The 21,418-nt window shown below is 48.4% G+C and overlaps 1 protein-coding gene across 1 annotated transcript in view; it reads left to right on the plus strand.

Annotated features, from left to right (window-relative positions):
• The first annotated feature begins 4,211 nt into the window (after positions 1-4,211).
• tnrc6c1 (trinucleotide repeat containing adaptor 6C1) overlaps positions 4,212-21,418 on the plus strand; it is a 42,742-nt gene continuing 25,535 nt past the window's right edge. Inside the window, exons 1-4 of the mRNA XM_008288070.1 lie at positions 4,212-4,479; positions 10,304-10,406; positions 11,176-11,197; positions 20,744-21,070. Coding sequence (XP_008286292.1) covers positions 10,344-10,406; positions 11,176-11,197; positions 20,744-21,070 — 412 coding nt within the window. The 5' untranslated portion in view covers positions 4,212-4,479; positions 10,304-10,343. The remainder of the gene's footprint in view (positions 4,480-10,303; positions 10,407-11,175; positions 11,198-20,743; positions 21,071-21,418) is intronic.

The following is a 21,418-nucleotide window of genomic DNA, read 5'->3' on the forward strand; positions in this document are numbered from 1 at the left end:
TAAAAACAATGACAGGTGAAGCTTTAGAGGAATGAAATCAAACATGTGGATGAGATGAATGTGCAGTAATTCTGGGGAGGAGCTACAGTTTGTTCAACAAGTTCAGATCTAACTTATAGAACATAATGTGAGAGTCAGTGAGCAGAACATCTGAGGAAGTCCGCTTATCTTCCTGGAAAGGCTTTATAGAAAAAAAGACAGCCAAACACATCATAACAATACAGTAACAATCCCCACCGACAGACCTCACGATAGAACAACAGACCACATGCAGAAGTCTCAGAGCATGAACGTTCGGATTGTTCAGACGTGACTGTTCATCTTCAGCATGTATGAGCTTTTGGAGGCGTGTACTCAGCTATGTGTCAGTACACCGTACACTGTTTCCAGCAAAAGCCTTTTTCACCCAATCATTACAAATGTGTTTCTGCTCCCAGGAGGTCCTGCCTCCTTTAGAAGTGACGCTCTGACCGACCCTCCCTGCATTTCCCACAGGGCCACAGTCTGACGCTGACCTCTGCCCCAGCCAGACGGGTCGGCTGCTCGGGTCAGCTGGTTCCTCACGTCCACGCTGACTGTCTGCGTGTTCTCATCAGTGCTGCAAACATCCAGCGTGGAAGCAGCAGGTCTCGTCTGGATCTCCACCACTTACTGACTCATGCTCTTGCTTGTTCTGCTGATGCGCTGCAGGTTCACCAGGTTCAGGATTCGGTGCTGAGGGGTTTGATATAGCTTTTGCAGTTCAGGCGATGAGTTCTTGTGGACTGTGTTTAAATGATAGTGGGTGCAGATCTTAGTTTTTGCTTCACTTAAACTGGTAAACAGTGCAAACTGAACGTGCGAGAACGCATCATTACCTGTGAACTAGCATGCCTTCGCCTGATGTGGTGATGCAGAGGACAGCTAGCAGGGAGCCCAGCCTCCTCCACTGGAAGGAAAGGAGTCCCACTTTAACGTCTGCACAACTCATGTTGGTGGATTTTGCCTTCAGTCGCAGCTAAACTGCTCATTGTGTTGTTATTCTGAGAAACACAACAAGCAGAATTTACAAACTAAAACTAAAAACTGTGCTTGAGCAAGGTTCTCCTCCCCGTTTGAGCTTCATGGTTATGTCTGAAAATCTGGTACTTTATGGATTCATTGGGGAAAATTCTGCGGAAAGAGTAAAGTGACCACCACAATAGAAAACTATAAAATATCATAGAAATATAATATGAAAATATTCTAAGATACAAAAATGCTAAATAAAGTGTAAAATATATTATGAATAAATTTAAAAATGCACCGTAAAATGCAACATGCTAACAGTGCAAATGTACAGTGAATGAATGTCCTGTAATGTAAACCGGTGTAGGATGAGAGCTGGTCTCAACATGCTGATGTTTAGTAATGTCATCACGATCATCGTCAGAGTTCAGCACGTTCAGCCTCATGGGAAGGTCAGTAGCTTAGCATGTGATGGAGGTTCATCAGGTGAATGAGGGGAACATGAACGTGTGCACCACATCTCATAGATTTGAGACTCTGGATCAGAAACCTGCGTCCAGCGGTCGACTGAGCGAGCACGGCGAGATAATGCAGGAATCTTATCATTATAAACACAGTAAGTGTTCCGTCATCAGACCGAGCCGTCGCGACAGCCGCTGCAGGACGGCTCCCAACAATGAGGTCAGAAATACACTGAAAACACACAGTTTAAACAGGACCCGGGTGATGGATTATTATCTCCTGGCCTGACATGCAGAAGATTCATTACTGTGGAGTGTGATTAGTGTCTCCCCTCCCCTCCTCTCCACACACTCCGCCCTGCATTCCATCATCTTGAACACTGACTAATTGTGTTTTGCCAGTGTCCCTGTAATGCATATTTCTGCAGCTACCCAGATGTGGGTGCCACCACCATCTATACGCCGCGACACCACGTACAGATGGTTGTGTAATTGCGAGCACACGGTGGGGATCACCCCACTCTGTAATCGCACTCATAGTTAGCTCTTCGTCATTTGAAGTTTCCAGATTCCCTTTCAGATGCCACTCGTTTAGGGTGGACTACTGGTGGGCGTTTATGAAGCTGCAGATGTGGCTCCACAACTGGTGACAAATGGTCCTCCAGTCACATCTGTGTCTCCACAGTTCGATGGAGGAGGTAAGGTTTCCTCTGAGTCATGCACAGGGGGAGTTCCTCTGCCTAAAGTAGTCAAAATATTGACAAGTTTCACCATCAGTGTCTTGAAAACAGCTGAACTTGGCTGCAGAAGCACATCAGGTCTGAATTTGTTTGTGTCATTTTCCTCAAGGAGAATCTGGTAATAAAGCTCGTCCACAATCACAGACGCATCGCTTGTCTGTTTGGTGTGCAAATATGCTCGAATGTCTCCCAGATGCTTTTACTCTTCCTCCAATATTGATCTGTGCATTAGCACTGTATAACTAATTTATGAAGCCAAGAGGAGGTTTTGGTGTTTTTATGAGACTGAAAAAATGATCCATACAATGATTTAAGCATTTATTTTACTCATAAGTGACGACTACAAAACGGAAAGTTCCCAAAAAAAAAACAAGTAAACCTTAATAAAACAGTGTATTCTGATGTTAGCCAGTGATTTTGTACCTTTCATACAGCTTAGTGCAGCTCAAAGTGCAAAATATTCTTTAGATTCCTTGTGACTGGCAGGTTCTTATCGATCTAGTTATTAGATAATTAATGATGGTTTATGGTACCATTTGTATAAATTCTATGACATGAGATTTAACGACTTCTCTCTCATTTATTTTGTGTGATTCTGGATCATTTTATCCCCTCGAGTGTTTTGCATATATTTAACTGAAGGCAACTTTCTCTTTATTGATTAAACCACAAAAAAATATTTCTGTGTATTAAAGCTGCACATTTAGAAGAGTTTTTCCATGAAAATGTTGCCTTCCGACCTTAAAATTATTTAGCTGTAACTAGAAATGTACAGATCTATGTAATATCTGCCTCTCTCTCCATCTGTCCATCCCCACATGCTGCAGCTTGAGCACACCAGTTCACAGCGATGTTCAAACACTGTCAAACAACTGTACAAGCTGGAGTATTGGGATCATACAGAAAGTCTCACCATGCACGTGGGCAGAGTTGGTTCCTTAGGTTTGGTTTGTACGAAACCCCAAAAGTCAGAATCCGTGTTTCTGAGACGGCCGTCGTTATGCTGCAGTTTTCAGGTGGAAACGTTCAGTCATGGACATGTTAACCATGTAAAATAAAATATCTTCACTGTAGGGGCCTTTAAAGGTCAGAGACATGAGAACCATGAGCATGGCCCCAACAGCACTCAGAGGTCAGTAAATTTCACAAACACAACATCAGAATGAATCCTAAAACCAGTGATTATAGTTGGAGCTCAATGCAGAGAGAGCGGTGTGGACATCAGTGGAATGGCTTTACTGTATGATAGAGAACCAGTTTTATTGCCAAGTAGGTTTTCACACAGAAGGAACATGATGTGGGGCTGCAAGGTGGCGCAGTTGGTAGCACTGTTGCTTCGCAGCAAGAAGGTTGCCGGTTCGCGTCCCGGTGAGGACACCGGAATCTTTCTCCATGTTCTCCCCGTGCAGCGTGGGTTCTCTCCGGGTTCTCCGGCTTCCTCCCACACAGTCCAAAAACATGTTGATATTAATTGGTGATTCTAAATTGTCCGTAGTTGTGAGTGTGTTTGGTTGTCTGTCTCTAAGTGTAGCCCTGTGATAGACTGGTTACCTGTCCAGGTGTCCCCTGCCTTCGCCCTAAGTCAGCTGGGATAGACTCCAGCCCCCCCGCGACCCTAGTGAGGATTAAGCGGTGTATAGAAATGGATGGAACGTGATGTGGTGAAAACGCTAAAATGTAGAATTAAAGGAATCACATAAAATAAAGGAAGCGCTGCAGGTCATCAGGAGTCAGTGTGAGGAGACAAACAGGACAATGCACATTAACTGCAAGCGCAGGTCAGTCCGAGGAATGATGAAAGTAGCATCAGACTGACAGAAATGTTCACAGCGTGCAGGAATGTGCACATGACTCACCTGAGGACGGTCACGTGACATATGGCCTAAGGATGACTGATCACCATGTTCTGAGTGCAGTGAAGCCAGCCAGGCCTACATTTCCCAGCAGCCCCGCTACAGAAACATCTCCCTCTGTTGGTGTCGGAACACAGCGCAGGTTCGGCTCCGACCGGACCGCCGAGCTGCTGTGGCCGGGGAGGGTGAGGGCTGGTCACAGCTGGAGCACATCAGGAGGCCGAGGATGGAGGGGCTGCAGTTGTCATGGAGACGGCGGACGTGGGGGCGGGGCGTGCCGGAGCGGGCCCCGTTTGTTTTGTTATTGAAGGTCACATGGCCGCGCCGAGGCTCCGCCCTCCTCCCCCGTTAGCACCGATTCAACCGTCTGCTCTCCGGTCAGTTACTACAAAATGGCTGCAGAGGCTCCGCCGACGAGCACCGACTGAACGCTTCATGGTAGGATCCCGCTCCGCCCGCCGCGGCAGCTCGACGCGGTTTGCGCCCTTTTTCTTCTTGTTTGCTCTCCTCTTGCGGAAATATCGCGGAATTTGGCAGCTAAACATGGCAGCTGGACGCGGAGGACAGCTCGGCTCAGCCCCCTCTGACATCAGTGTTGTCTTCGGCGTCTCGCCGCGGTTCGGGCTCCGGGAGCTAACGGGCTAGCTAGCTTAGCTGGTCCTGTTTGTTCCGTCGAGTGTTCGCAGCAGCTTCGGCTCACATCGGAGGGACTCGGCCGACAGGGACGCTGCTGCCTGGTGCACCGGGCTGCTGCACCTGGCCGGCGGGTTACCTGCTGGTTCCTGCACACCGCTGCTGGGCTCCCGGTCGGAGGGCTGCTGATGTGCATCCTCGTTTGTTCTGCAGCTATTGGGGGACGTTTGCACAAATAATCGCTCTTTGCGTTGCTAAGACGTGATCTTTTAGTGGGGATTGGGCTTTTTTATGTTTAATTCTAACGGTATATGCAGAAAACCGGACTTCTCAGGTCTTAGACACATAAACAGATCCATCTGCTTGAGGACATTGAAGGTGTCCAGTAAGCCAGAATCAGGTAAAGTCACGTTGGAGAGCAGTTTAACTCCTGCTAAGAGTGATTGTTTGCATGTTGGTCCTGCCTGATGCACAGATAATCGCTCTTTGTGATGCTGAGACATCATCTTTTAGTGGTGATTGGCTTTTTTAATATTTACTTTCATGGTATCTGAACTTTTAGGTATTTTGTAGAGTCACAGTGTCCAGCATGCAGAACAATGTGTGAGACATAAGGAGTTGTTTTCCAGGATGCATCAGCTCTGCAGCCTGACGTCCTGCAGCGTGCAGCCAGGGAATGCCAGCACCCCGATGCATGCAGAGGGCAGCCTGACGTAAGCTTTGAGGCCCTGCTGGTCTTCCTAATGTGTCAGAGTCCCTCATTTGATCCTGAGCCTGGCAGAGGATGAAGAGGTGGTGGGTTTGGGGGGTCTGCTGGGAGGTTAGAGGCCCCTGAAAGAGGCAGTGTGTATTCACAGAGAGGCGCCAAAGGGGGTAGATAACAAAAACAGGCCACTAAATGCTGCGATTAGGTCATAGCCTGAGCTTCAGTTCAAACCTCCCGATGGCTTTCCTGCCTTAAAGCTTGGCTGGAGGGCTGAGGGGCACGTTGCCAGATTGTGTCATTCGGTTTGGTGTCAGAGATCAGCTGCTTAGCGGGAGTCTTAAGTGGAAATGATGAAGTGGCATTCTGGGAGAAGTTGAAGTTTGGTTTTGCTGGATGCTGTTGAAATGCTGCGCAGGTCGCTGCTGCACATCTGTCAGCCTGCACACATCAGCTCCAGGTCCTGACCCTCTGGACCTGGGTGTCAGAGTCCGAGCAGCATCCTTAAAGATAAATGCTGCTTTAAAGCATTTCCCTAATTGTCCTTTTCAGAAGCACAAATGAGTCCTACCGGAGCTGAGAGTTCTGTTCTTGCACACGGACCATTGCTGACACAGGAGCCGGCCCGTTCGGATTTATGAAGACAAATGTGGAAACAGTGAGAGAGCTACGTGATCGGGTTTTAATAAGACGTTTGTTGGGTTTGCTCTTTGATCTGCTGGACCAATAAATTGCCGGCCGCCCTTGTGAACGTGTCCCCCCCGTTACCTCAGCAGCACACAGCTGACACCGGGCCTGGAGGCGGGCCTTTGGACTGAGCCAGCCAGTTATTTTAGGGCCTGTTCACAGAGCCAGGAGTGCAGCACAAATTTCTCTTTCCTTGTCATTACTGTGGGTCAGAAAGCATTAACGCAGCCACACTGAGAATAGCTTCAAGTAGTTTACAGAGTGCAATCCTCTTTGCACAGCACGAGGACTTAGCGCGCTGCTTAGCCAGCACTTTTCAAACTACAGGTAGTGGTGACAGTCTGAGCCTTTCTCTGTGTGTTTTACTGTGAAACTCTGCTAAAGGCTGCTAGTTTACGGCGCTGGCAGCCGAGCAGAGGGCGCTCTGCGCTCTGCGTCCTGCGCTCTGCGTCCTGCGTCCTGCGTCCTGCGCGGCGGCGGCGGCTGTGGCTGCTAGCGGGCCTTCTCCCAAGTGCTCGCCGTGCTCTCGCTTGGCTCGCAGCGATGGCATTCCTGGCTCCGTGCCCAGCGACTGCCGTCTAGCACCCCTTCCCCCATCGCTCGACATGCACACAAACCAGCCCCATCGTTTGCAGCCCCCTCGTCTCCATCACTCCAGCGTGGCCCAGCCAGGCGTTCACGTGTCCACAGCAGCAAGACTGGTTCCGATGGTTCCCCCGGCGTCTGTCCACTCTCGATGTTCGGCCGATTCTACACCTGCTTTAATCAGAGCGTCCCGATGTCTTCCCCGGTCTGTTTTCCTTTTTGCCTTCCTTTGTCAGCCCAGTGAGCGTCTGGTCTTAGAGGGACACCGAGCTCTAATCCTGTTGTTCTGACAGGAGGACGGAGCTGAGCTCAGTGACCTGCGTCCTGCACATGGACAGAACCACCGCAGCCCCAACACGCTCATCATGCTCCGTGCCGTCACTATTAATGCTTTATTAATGCTGCCACAGCCAAAACTGCCTCCCTGTCGCAATAAGTGCAAGATATTGTACATATACAAGTCCACTACCTCTGTCCAGTATCCACTGTGTGCAGTGTACACTGTGCGCATTATTAACGTCATCTTTTTATATAGAGTTCTTTTTTTTGTTTGATAGATAGATGGATAGATAGATAGATAGATAGATAGATAGATGGATGGATGGATGGATATATAGATATATTTCTTTTATGTTTGTATAGTTGTTTACAAAGTTTTATATTTTAGTGTTTTGCACTGAAAGGCCTGGACCTTACTTTTCGTTGTACTCGTTACAATGACAATGAAACGAATCTGAATCTCTGACGTACGTGTGATGAAATGGTTTTATTCTCATCAACACCAGCAGTGAGTCTGTAGTCGTAGCTGGTTGGTTATCAGAGTTGTGTCTTGCGCTCATGTGATGCTGATCCAAAGCCAATCCACGTAGTGCTTTTATGCCGTCAGAGGGGCTGCAGGAGGTGCCAGCATCCGTCAAACTCTGAAGAACATGACGCACATCTGTCTGAGGCAGGCAGATGTTTGGAGGTAAAACGGCAGAGAGCCTTTCCGCCTGCTCAGGGACCAAATGTTTCTTAAACTGAAATCATTCCGACGCTTTGCTCGGTGCTCGCTGTCCTCATCCGGGTCGGAGGCCGACAGCAGCTCACATTAACTGGAGCATCTCTCTTATCCTCTGATCCTACATGACACAAGCCCCACTGATGCCTGCGAAAGGAGCAGCACCAGCTATATTTAGCGTGGCAGCTGCACCAGCAGGCCCCCTATCAGCCTGGTGGAGGTGAAAAATAGGCATTTATGGTTGGAAGTGGCAGCTCGCCGTGTTGTTGTGGTTTATTTTGGTGAATCTTGCTGAAGCTCAGGGTTGCAATGTGGACAACAGAAGGGTTGTTGCTGCTGCAGGTCTGTGGTCTGAGGTGTTGGTGGCAAAACTTCCTCACAGTGTTTCCTACTTTGTTTTGTGAAGATAGTTTGTCATTTAAGCAGCTAAACATTCAGTTTAAGTCATTTAGTGTTGCTGGAATACTTCGATACCGGCCATCTCATGATGAGCTTGTTTACTTTTTAGACTTTGGGATGTTTTTGCAGTAGTTTGGGTTTAAATTAGTTTTTTAACTTGTGCACATGACCAGCTGATTTGGATCATAGTTGGTGCCATTCTGACACTAAATCAATCAGAAGTACGTCCTCTAAAGACACAGTTGGTTGGTCTTTGTCGTGTTGGGACGCTCCTCTCGTGTTCCTGGGTTGATTCTAGTCGCCTGTTTATTGATTTAATTGTTTCTCAACAGCACAGTGTGAATTCTACAACACTGAGCCCTTGACAGTTTGAAAGAAGACAAACTCTCCACTAATTCCCAGCTTGCTGGACTGACTGTGTGCTGGCAGAGCCTTAACGGGCCGATGAAGACGGCCTGAGCTGTGATGGCGGCAGCGACCTGGAGGTTTGCCGTGGTGACCTGGCGTCAGCCGAGTCGGCGATGCCTCCACGAGACTTAGGTTCACGACGCAGCTGCAGGCGCTCTGTGGTGCAGAACTAACGTTTCTCACATCTTGTTGATTTGTAATCCATTAAACACACATTACACAAGTTTAATTTGCAGTTTAAACACTGTGTGCATTTGTTCAGGTTACCAGATTAGCAGAATCCATATTTATGTGCAGGAACGTGCACGAGATCACCTCTCACAGGGTCGAATAGAACAGTTACATGAAGTCAGTGCTGCTTAAAGTCTTTTCATGTCATTCATAGCAGCACCGTTTCCAGCTTGGACCGTCTGTGTGACTGATGTTCATTAGGACCACGACGTCTTTCCTAAGTTGGACTGTTGGCGACCGACATGTCCACCGCCTCTTCTTCTGGCTGCTGTAGTTTCAAATATCATATATATCTTCGTTTTTATTTATTTTCTTAATACCAGGAATGTTGTTTGATGACCTACAACATTTGAAAGATATCTCACACCAGCTGATGAGCAGAGCGACGGCCATCAGGCTCCGTTGGGTCGGCTTGTTTAGTTTTTGGATTACAAGTGGGCATTTACTGAGTTATTTTTTATGTAAATAGGGGCGCTGCAGCCAGACTGCAGGTTTACTTGTTAAATAAACGTTCAGTTAAATTCAGCAATGTCGTGTCGCACTAGTTGTTATTAAATCTGATGCGATAACAACAATAACAACATGAACATGAAACATGCTGTTGAATTATCAGCACTAAGCCATCCTTACAGCCGTTTTCTGACTCCAGCGGTGCTTTACAGCGCTGGCTGACGTCTGATGCAGAGCTGGGGATGAGGAGACCGTGCTCACAGCTACGTAACGTTTAAACCTTCTCCTGAACCCATCGCTCTCCTGACAGGCTCCACTGTCCTCCCTCAGCTGTTAATAGGACACTCACATTTGTGCTTTAACATGCATTACATGCCCAAGTCCACCTCTCGCCTTGTTTTTCCAGCTCCAGCGCTGAACCTGTGCAGCTGAGCTGTTTGAGCGCCGAGCTTCAGGGCGCTGTCTGTCTCCACCTGACTGCTCGCCGGGCCTCGGGGAGTGTTTGTTGCCAGGCAATGGCACACATCGCTGTCGCCTGCAGCAGCGTCGGCTCGGCTGGCGGTTTTATGTACAGCTTCACATGTAGCGTTCAAGGATTCCAGGCTGGTTCCTCTTCCCTCTGTCCTCAAAATCCCCGCTGCTAGCTTTCATTTATTTGTTGGTTTTTCTGTGTGGGCTGGCTGTGGAGTAGCTCCCAGCTGGATGCGCTTGCACATGAAACGGTGCAGCATGGTCGGGTGGTTTCAGCTCGAGTGGATGCTGAAGGTGTAGCACACCAGCAGTAAGGTATAGAGGGTGTGTTTCTGTGGTCTGCCTACACACAAGTTGTGTTGGGATTTGTTGGGTTGAGTTAAGAGGGGATCTCTGGGGCCCCACCACACTAGACCTACACTAGACCTGCAAGGCCTCTTAATAGTTCCCAGAAGCAGCCCTAAAGACCAAACTAAAACACTCTCGTCAAGGTATGTCGAGGTACGCTCCTCACGAGATGACCGCTGCCACACATGTGGCCTTGTGTCTTACAGCTGGAGTCGCCAACGCGCTGGTTCAAGGACGGCAACTGAACAATGCAGCTAAAAAGATGTCAAGAAGTCAGTGTGACTGGCGTTCACCTGCTGAGGCAAAGCTCGAATAACACCGTCTCTCTCTCTCTGTTTATATTTAAGCTGTGAAAAGAAGCAAAAAACATAAGAAGAGAACCATTTGATGGAAGATAAGAAAAAGAAAAAGCAAGAAGAGAAGAAAAACAAAGAAGCTGCACTGAAGAAGGTAAGCGTGTAGCGGGAGCTGTCCTGTCTCATGTTGTCGCTTTGATATCTCCTAAATGCTGTTCAGTGAGATCCGACATGAGAAGACCGTAAAACAAGATGCTTCCCCTCAGCCGCTCTTAGCACAGGGTTGAATAACACATTTATGTTAAGTTAATACAATAAATAGTTTCAGATTTTGGACTCTTGAATGAACAAAACAAAGAATTTTCAGATTTTTCAATGTAGTTTGTTTATTTCTGCTGTATTGTGATGGTTTATTGACCAAAGGATTAATCATGACAACAACAAGCTGCAGTATTTGCATGTTTTAGCCGACCCCTAACCAACCAAACCGCTCCACAGAATGCACTTACAACAGACTGGAGGCATGCACATGGACCACATGGATTTGGTCATGTGTGTTTCCTCAGGAAGCATCTTTATGTAGCCGTCCTCCTCCCACCTTCGCTCCTCTTTCCCTCCGGTGGCTCGTCTGTTTTCAGTGTTAGCTCGTCAGGTCAGACTGCCATCGTCCCGTAGCGTTGGTCCTCAGCGCTGGTAGGACTGTTAATGTATGGGAGCGACGAGTCCAATGAACCCGTTCACCCTGTGGAGCAGAACAAAACCAGGCCCTGAACATTTTGTTCTGATGCCCGGCGAGTTGCTTCAGTGTGAGAGAGCCCACTCACATGTTGTTGTCGTACTTCCGTGCATAAAGCCGGCATGGACCAAATGTGTGTCATTATCAGTCCGTTCTGTCGTTAATGTCTGTTCTTCTCTGTTTTCAGGCCACAGAACAGATAACCAAAGGTGAGTCCAGCTGCTTGTTTATCTTCACACACATGAAACAGATCATTCAGAAGTCGACTGAAGCTCGTGTTGGTCTGTGAGTCTTCTGCTGTGCCTGAAACACCACATGGCTGAAAGCGACCCTCTGCCAGATTTATGTGTCGTGACCTTTTTTTACGAGTTGTGCTGTGTTTTCTGTCAGGAGGTAGACTGGCTGTGCGGGGTGCTAAATTGTTAATCAGCCGAATTAGGTGGATAACTGTGTGTGCAGGATCGCCTTTTAGCTACTCGCTGTCCTCGCTGCTAGTCTGAAACATTAGCTTCTGCAGTGAGACATTTCCAACTGAAAACATTAGCCAGGTGGTCTGGTTCTACCTGAGCCCAAATAGAAGCCAGGTGTCCACAGCAGACTAATGGGGAGCGTGGGGACGGTGCAGCTGCTCCTCAGGCCTCCCCATGGGCTCCTCAGGCCCGCCAGCAGGGTGGAGGTGAGGAGCCGTCTCAGAAGAAAAGGAAACGGAGCGAAATCACCCACAAACACACCTGACATGTGAATAAGGCTGACAGGAAAGTGGCCTCTGTTGTAAAGAGTGGACTTAGCTGAAGACCGGCTCTCCTGCCTCTGCCTCCTCCAGCCAGGTCTCCTAATGAGCACAGATGTGGGAGGCAGTGATGGGCAGCTGCTGTCGGCTGTGGTCAGACTGGTTAGTGGACAACATGGGTTTCTAAGGGCCGATGTTGATTATTGGTAATCAAGAAAGGCCAATAACCAATATACCTTAAAAGTAATGTTGTGACAGCAGGAAGCTGTCATTCATAACTGGGCCTCTTCATCAATAAGCTGACTGTGACTGAATAAGTCAAACAGAAACAGGAGAGATGAAATGATCTCCTCTGTTTATGTGACTGATCAGTTTGTCTCCTGATCAATCATCTCTGTGTTCTTCATCCTTCTCTGTCCCATCACTGTTATTATCTATAAGGTCCACATCCTACAGCGTTATCGATTCCTGTCTTCCAGTTAATCTGTAGCTGCCTGCTAACTTAGCCGCTAGCCATTAGCATAGCATTAGCCACTATGAGAGAAGCTAACTTCCTGTTTTGTGTTTCTTGTTCAGTTTTTCTGCTTGAGACTCATTTCTGAGCGAGAGGAGCTGCATGAGAGCCTACTGCCACGTTTAGTGAGCATTAATCCAGGCCGGACCGGTGATTGATCCCTGGTTCGCGCTAATGTGTCGTCGTCTTTGGTGGTTCATTCTGTTTAGATCAGTGAGAAGCAGCGAGTCGGCGTCTGTTCTGTTGGCCTCCCTCTCTCTCTCTGGATGGGCTAATGAGGCCACAGCTACTCCTCCGGTCCGACTCAGCCTCGGCCCTCCACTGTTTGCTGCACTAATGAACGTGCGTTACGATTCGTTTTGTCTCTGATGGACGTCGTGTTGCAGCCACAGATCGACCTATACGCTCAGCTCTTCTCCTCAACTTCAAACTAGTCTGTGATGAGCACAATTATTTCCAGCATCATGCCGCGACCTCATTTCGTTCTGATCTTTACCCCTTTCAAATGTCACATGTAGCATTTTAGCCCATCGTGTGCATTTGTGTCTGCAAAGAAATTCATTCTGAGGATTAATTATAGGAGTTCTTTCCCCGATCAATTGTTGTTCACTTGAAAACCTGTCAGAAGGTAAATTCAGGCAGAAGATCCATAAAATCCAGAGTTTATGTCAAATGAGAGCCTATTTCGTAGATGTTATTGACAACGATGGTATTTCATTGTGATGAGTGACGACGAAAAGCAGAAAAATCACCTTTTGACACGATAAGCGATGAACTGACCAGTTCGCTAAGACAAGGGTGTGATACCAATGCAAGGTACAGTGGGAGCTAATTAGGAGAACAGGGCCAGTGTGGAGGCTGAATAAACAGGCATCCGTACACAGGAGGTTTCTGGAGACCCCAAGCACTATAGTAACCCTCCACCGCCTCCTGTCTGGTCGAGCACTGAGGCCCACCCTGGGCCCAGAGGAGGAGGAGGCAGGAGGGAGAAGGGAGCTGCAGAAGGTGGGCTGCCAGGGACAAGATGCAATGAATTGTTGTTGCATTAGTGCGAAGCGTAGGGAGGCGGCTGCTAAAAGCACGCTGCCTCTGGTTGATCTGAGAGAGCTGGAAAACGGCATGCGAGAGCAAAAGAAACAGACGGAGCCATGTGAAGCTGTGAGAATGCACTCCAGTTTCCTGTTTGCCGGCACAGCTGAGGGGCCCTTTGTAGGATATTTCAACCGGCTCGTTTGTGTGACACGCGTTCTCCCTCTCCCAGGCCCACAACGCGACGGCAGAAACACCATCAGCATACGTGCATGGTGTAGGTTTACACTGCTACTCACAAACACTCTGCCTCGGTCGGCCACACGGAGAGAGTTTGTCAGCAAACGTTCAGCTCAGACCTACAGCAGTCTGCCATGAGTTTAGTGGATAGTCTGCAGCGGAGTGAAAGCTGTCCATCATGGCTGCTGCAGACTGAGGAGGAGCGTCTGTCTGGGTCTGGGTGGTGTGCTTGTGGTGTGAAAGAAAATGAACCAGCTGCAGGATTTATGATGGCATGATTACAGCATGATAGGAGTCCAGAAACAAGCTGCTGTTAGTCAGCATTGATCTTGTGTTCTGACAGTTTATTAGAAGTGAGTGAATAAAGGCAGCACTCAGTAACCGTCCTCCTAAAGAGCACCCAGCAACACACACTGTATTCCCACCTGAACATCTTCATTTATAAAGTAAAGGTACAGCTGGACTCTCCCCGGTGGGTTCACTGATGATGAGGAGAAGAGGACTGTCCAATCAGTGGCTTTCCTGTGCGACTAAATCTGATGTGAACACAAACCAAACTCTGTCCTTGTTGTGAACAAATGCTGCAGGTTTGTTTGCACGCTGTAGCGTTAGTAAAAACCTCAGAGTGTGATTGCAGAGTGTTTCTACAGCCGGCGCTGCACCAACAGAAGCTCAGCCAGTGCTGATTGGAGCAGAAACTTAACTACATTAATGAATCATTTTATTTAATCCAGTTGTCGTTTTCTGCGCTTATCTGGGTCACACTTACTCCATTAATTATATCTTTGGAAGTGATGATGATATATCGCTATGAAGTGCGGAGAGTGATGCAATAAATAATCCTTCAGACCTCTTTGTTGTTCTAGAAGCAGGGTTAACATTGAACCTGTTGCTAGATCTCCTGGAGTCACAGCACCCTCAAGCATTCACACGTTAAACTGAAGCTGGATTCATGCAGCTGTAGTAATCCTCGTAAACCTTTTCTGTTGTGGAGATGCTGTTGTCACATGATCAGACATCGGCATTACAGCAAAGTCCAACCTTTACAGCCTCGACCAGTTCCCAGTGCAGCTCACCAGTTCAGCAGTCATGGGCTCCAGCAGAGGCCTTCTGCTGCCAGCACGCTGCACAGGAGTTGATTTCTGAGGCTTAATGAGCTTTTGTGTTTCTGTTCATGCCATGCATTCTCCTCCTATCAGAGACGGGCCACAACATACAACACGTCAGGGCGCACGTTTACGCAGCGCAGTCAGAGATAACGTTATAAAGTAGTGTCGCAGCAGTAATTCCATAACAGATTAATTTGCCGTTTCACGTTCGCTTAATTACGCCCAGCTCTTTGTGTAGGGGAGCCATAACCTGCGGTGCTATCAGGGGGATTCTAGCCCTTTTGTTGTCGTCACCGCCTCTCCTGCTCGTCTCATCCAAAGAGCTGCAACGGAGGCAGCGTCGCCATGATGAGCGGCATGTAAAGAACTGCAGGAGGAACAGCTGCTGGTTCGCTATAAATTGTGCACATGAGGCTGTTGTCGGTGCACATTGTCACATCACTGATTTAACTTATCTTTAGCCCAACATGTCCCACTGTGGGGTCCAGCTGCAGTGAAACCCAACAGAATCGGGTGCCATCTATTTTACTTCATCCACTTTTTCTCCCTTTTAATGCAGAAAGATAGATATTTCCACTTGGAAAATTTGCATATCTTGTCTTGAGTAGTGCTAAGTGACCTTTCCTCCTGCCCTCTTGTGTTTTCTGTATAATATTGCAGTTTGAGTGGTTTTTCGGTGGGTTGTGTGGCTTGCCAGGTGCCGCCCAGGTCAGGAGGACGAGACGTTCTGCTCTTTTTCACACTCGACTTCCTCTAAATCATAACAGACAGTGGAATCTGGCAGCGATGGCCAGGGACAGGGGAGCCTCTGCAGGTCGACAGTAGGTCTGAGCAGAGACGCTTGGTGATCGTTAACGGAGGAAGCAGCCGTGCAGAGTCTTAAAGCGCTCAGGTGTGCGGTTTGGTTGCATTGTTCAGACGTCTCGTTACCATGTGATTAATGCTCTGACCTATATAGCCTTGAGTTCTCTGCACAGCGCTGCCAGACTTTAAGCACTTTTAAATAGCGTTTTTGTCTGTGTAACGTGATGCAGGCAGGGTTTTCCCTCTTAACTACCGTGTCATATTTATTCACTTGTAATTAAACCCTTTAATCTTCTCTCTTGTGAGACGCGCTGCTCACATTTTAAAGCCCACAGGAGGAATGAGACGGAGACCCCCAAAGACACGCCTCCCTTCCTCGTTCACGATCCGTTGATCCTCTCTCCGTTACTTTCATTAGATGTCTGATCTTTACTTATAGCAGGAGGATGCACTGACACAGTTCAGCAGCAGAGGCAGCGCTACGACGCTCCTGACAGACATCCATCCCAGAGAGTGTCTGAACACACAGACATGAAATGGCTTTAGCCACTTTGTCTAGATTAGGGCTGGACCCAAATACCCCCTGTAAGGCCTGTAGCCTGATGGACAGTGAGCATCAGCGATCCTGTTTAGGTCACCAAGATGTTCTTTAGGTGGTTTGTGAAAAGCTCCATTCATTAGTTCGGCCGACCTGAGAGCTGCCAGCAGCGACTGTCTGAACGACGCTGTTTGATTCCTGCACCAGCGGGATGCTCTTGTCGATGCGTCACACTGATGACGCCAGCATTCAGCTTTTCCTTCATGGAGACTCTCTGGCTATCACACAATCCACTGTCATGACTTTCAGGGCTTATTTCAACCACGTTAACGGAGTGGAGCGCTACATAGGCATGAGGAAACACTGTGGAGCATTTAGGAATCAATAACAAACAGCTGGATGTGGTGCAAGATTTGAGTTGCAGCCTGTTTGAACTGCTCACATGTAAAGTCACGCAACCACGGGTCTGTTTAAGTCAGGAGACGTTCAGCACACGTGTTTTTCTCTACATCGAGTTCCTATCGCCTGTTATTGACAGTAAGCGCTGAGGAATGAACCAATGAAAGCGTTTAAATTCCCAGCATTGTGCTTCATGAAACAGCTGACATGAAGCTGTGCCAAGTCTGAACCATGGCCGTTCTTTAGCCTCCTCCTGAGGCGAGCCGCTCACAGCGAGCCCGGTTCTACCGACCAGCCCGTCACACGCTAACTACCAGTGTTGTTGTTACACTCTTCCTGCAACATTAAAAAACATATCTGTGGTCCTGTAGCCGTTGGTCCAGCCACGCTGACTGACAGATAAAGACGACTCTGTGGACTGAGGTGTCTCACGACTTTCCTTCTCTTTGCTGAATATTCCCAACAACAGTTGAATGAGTCCGAGGGAGGTCTGCTGCCGACCTTCTGTCCATAGACACAGCTGTTGTACTGTCATGGTGCTTCTGAAGTCCACTGACTCTTCAGTTTAGTCTTAGTCACCACTGCTTGTATTGAGTGTGTGAAGCTGATGGTGTCGGTGCTGTCTGTCTCGATGGTGACCCGAGTATATAGTCGGTGCTTCTCATCCTACATGGACCGGCCAGTCTACCTGTGAAAGGTTCTCCAGTGGGTCCTGAACAGCTGCTATTTGAGAAAACTCACACACAGAAGCATCCTTTATCTTCAAGGTCAGGTGGCCTGTTTTTCTACTTCCACCCGAGAGAGATAAAGGACTGTGGATGCTTCCCACCCTCTCCTCCTCCTCCGCCTGCCCTCCACTCTTTGAAATCTCCCCAGACAGCCTCCCCCAACCTCCACGTCTTAAACAGTCAGGCAAGCATGCTATCATCTCTTCTCTTGGAAAATTAAGACCTCTTTTAAAGTGGAAAATGGGATGTCTTCCTCTGCATGAAGCACATACAGCCCCAAGGCCAGGGTTTGATGTGCATCTTTGATGAACTGGGAATTCTCCTGTGCAGCTGCACAGCTGAGGACTGTGTTTTTGCAAATAGGCTGTCAGAGAGAGCGACTGATCTCGTTTCACTCTGTTCCACTGCTCCTGCCTTGTGAGACACATGCTCAGGAAGCCACACCTGCCAGGAACATTTATTGTTTGCTTGCAGTTTGTTTGATCGATCTGATTATTTTCATGATGATAAAATGTGCAGTGCGGCGTTGTGCCTGTGCAGGACTGTGCCACCGTTCTGACCGAGGAGTGCGAGCAGCGTGGCTTACTGTCGGCAAATAGTGTTCTAATTGTAAGCGGCTTTGGAGCCAAGCTGGTTTGAGGCAGTGAGACGGAGGCTCACGGTGGAGCTCTGGGGGTGGAGTCACTCCCTCCCTGCTCGCCTCCTTCCCTTCCTCCTGAACGTCGACTCTCCCTTTCCCTCCCCGTCCCTCCTCGTTTCTCTCCTCCAATTGGCCGACGGAGCAGCCAGCTATCGTCCCCCTTCCCCCTCAGCTTCCAGAAGAATCTACGTCACACATCAGAGTCCCAACTGTACACGATCGCCTCCATAACTATTATTACACACGGTGGCGCGAACACAAAGTCCTCGTCTGCTTTTAAGGGGAAATCACCTCAGCGGGGGAGAATTGACCGGGAATTACGGTGTCCATCTGCCGCCCTTAACGCAGTAATAATGACGAGAGGATAATAGTAGATCACTGGAGTTGAAGGAGAAAGGGGGAGGGGGAGCACAGGAAGGTGGGGAGGGATGAGGACGGAGAGGAAATGGAGCAGATGTAGAGAAATCTGATGAGCTCCGGCAGCTTCCCCCACCGATCGCTGAGCTGCAGGGAGACGGCGAAGCGGTCGGCGGCTGCAGCCTGTAGAGGAACATGCAGATAAATGAGGGAGAAGAGCCGAGTGTGGATGTTCCACGACACCGCCATGCCCTCTCCCCTCGTGTGGGCCTCAGCATTACATAACTCTTTGTTTTTGTGGCGCTGGCCGCATGTGTGCGAGTTATTCATTGCTTCACCGCACACGCTGGCGACGGCAGCCAATGGCGACCCGCTGCTCTTTATAACCCGTTTAGGCCGCACAAAGATTTTCTTTTTCTTCTGGTGGCTGGTTTTGTAAGCCCTCCCTCCCTGCAGCAAGAACTCGCATACAGCAGACGTTATGTCCAATCAGCTGACGGCTGGGTTGTGCTCTCGTACAGTACGTGTGCGTTTTAGATGCATTCTTGCGCTTCCTGTTTACATTGTAGTTTCCCAGTTTATTGTGTTACGTAATGAAATGTGCTTGGTGTCCCATAATGCATCTCATCCAGCAGCGGCTCTGTGTTCCCGAGCTGCTGATCCTGTCTGACGTAGTCCTGACCCTTAACCTCGTACGTCCACATTCAGCTACTGTAAATTAGCCTGCAGGGGATTTAAACTTCACAGCTCCGTGAAGTTTCTTCTTCTCAACGTGCAAAACCGAATGTGGAGCCAGTGTTGAAAGCAGCTAAAGTTTATAGTTGTTTAGGTGTCACTCATCATCTGACAGAGTTTTCTCCACAAAAATTAGCAGAAAGACCCATTTAGACACTTTGAAAACCATCCTTCTACAATTCAGTGCTTGTTGACACCCTAAACTCCGGTGGCTTGTTCAGGAAGGCTGCTGTGGTCTTGTTGAGGCCCCTGCACCATCACCAGCTCTATCTGTGCTCGTTAGTCAGTGTCTGGTGAATATAATGGAGAGCCAGACATTTACCTCAGCAGCTGGTAGAGACCAAACAGGAGCTAAAAAAAAAAAAGACCAAACAGTGGACGTGGATTCGCCATGAGCACCACTCCACATGATGATGATGTCTGTCTCTGTTGTTGCTCTTCAGTTGGTTTTAACAGTGATAATGTTCACAGCTGCCACGCGTCGCAGGAGACCAAAATAAGTGACTGCAGGTCTGAGAAAGTTGCTGCTTGGCTGAATAGTTGGAAAGAGATGAGCGGCAGCCGAGCCCAGGCCATGGGAAGTGGCCGGTGGAGACTGTTGCTACGGGTAACTAAAGCTAGTGAGACACCAACGTTGGCTTCAGCAGTTAATGACAGCAGCTTTGGTAGAGCCTGAGAGGTGATCATTTCAGGGCCTTAACCTGCCACAAACCACGGACGGCTGACGCTGATAGGCCGAGCGCTCTTCACAGGACGGTCCTGATGGAGACGGCCGCCCACGATGATGCAGCAGGACGCTCTAAGTCCACGCTCTGGTGCTTGACCTCTTCATCACCAAGATGTCTGTGAACAGGCTTCGTGGTCGACTGAGGGAGCTGTGTGTCTTGGCCTTCCCTACAGTACCACCCTGAGATTATTACAGTCCTCTGATCCTCTGAGACCCGCATGTGTTCAGACTTCAGCCGTATCTACTGCGTTTGTAGACATCTCCTCATTTGCCTTTCTGGATTTAACTTGATGGTCGTCTTCCAAAAGTGACCGTGGCTTTTTATAAAGAAGCTGTGGAGGAAATGCTCGGCTGCCGCAGCGTTCCAGAAAAAACCTGGGCTGTTCTGGTGATGGCAGCAGCTTTCAGTAAATCTGTTGTTTTTTTGCGTTTTGAAATGTCAGTTATAATACGAAGTCAGAACCAGAGAGACTTTACTGTTTCCATTCAGAGGCTCAGGATTCGTTGACTGAACGTCTGTCCTCTGCAATCTGTACGCTGTTGCATTTATTTATTGATGCACTATCCATTTATTTACATGTTTGTCTTTGACTATGTGTTCTTTAATTCATTAATGTAATTATCAGAGGTCTGTCTGCTGCTGGAGCTGGGTAACGAACTTCCCTCTTGTTTGAATGACGATAAAATGAACTGAACTGAAAGAAACTTTAAAAAGAAGATAAATAGAATAGAATTATTTTTGTTGATCCCCTATTGGGGGGAATTTACACGCCACAGCAGCATCCAAAATATAGAAAGAAAGTACAAGAAAATAACAATAATTAAGTAATAAAATAAGTATGTACACAAGATGACAAAAATATTCAATTGAATCAAAGAAATATGTCCAATATTTACACTGGAAAAAGAAACAGATTGTGCAAACAAAATATAAACATAAGTAGAAAAATGTGCATTGTACGGGGAAGATAGAAGCATGCAGTGTCACAGATCAGCTCTGATTGTGTTGTTGCACGTTTCTGAGCATCTTTATGAGTCAATCAATGCTTTTGTCCCAAACGGACCTACACGTTGCCCGCTAGTCCAGCAGTAATGTCTGGATGCTGCTGTGCGCTCAGCAGCTCTGCTTTGCCTAATGCCTCCTCCACCCCTCACACCTGCGTTTCTCTTGTCACCTGTCCCCTCCACCCCCTCCACCTCCGCAGTGCCAGGCTCTGTAAAGCTCGACCCCATCCCTCCTCTTCCCCCCATCAGCCCCAGCGCCGTCCCGTCTGTTCCCCCAAGCAGTGGAAATGGCCAGCGGTGCCCATCGGGAGGCCAGCCGCAGACAGCACCCCCGGTCCAGCCCCCGGTCCAGCCCCCGGTCCAGCCGCGCTACCCGGCCAGAGAGGTGCCTCCACGCTTCCGGCAGCAGGAGCACAAGCAGCTGCTGAAGAGGGGCCAGCCTCTGGCCTCCGGGACACTGCCGCTCAGCGCCACTAGTGAACCTATACGTTCCTCTCCTTGCTCCTCCACAGCCAGCCTGCCCACAGGTCAGCCTGGACACGCTACGGCACATCTCTCATTCCCTTCCTTTGTGCAGCTTAGTTAACATGACAGCCTGCCGTATTTTACTGACAGTGTATCAGGTCTGCTCGTGTCCTGACATGGAGTGATGCAGAACTTTTCCTTCGCTGAGAGTTAGGCTGTGCGGCTTCGTCAGTCTCGTGCTTGTGCGGACACTATGAGAATCCCACAACAGCAAAGAGGATCATGCAAATATTAAGGACATATCAGTAGAAAAATAAAAGATAAACAAAAGTATACAGTGCAGATTGTCCACATTCCTGCACATATTAATGGTATTCCACGGCTTCATTCATGAGTAGATGAAAAATAAA

The sequence above is a fragment of the Stegastes partitus genome, unplaced genomic scaffold (genome assembly GCF_000690725.1).
Source record: "Stegastes partitus isolate 25-593 unplaced genomic scaffold, Stegastes_partitus-1.0.2 Scaffold539, whole genome shotgun sequence".
In the NCBI taxonomy this organism is placed as follows: Eukaryota; Metazoa; Chordata; class Actinopteri; family Pomacentridae; genus Stegastes; species Stegastes partitus.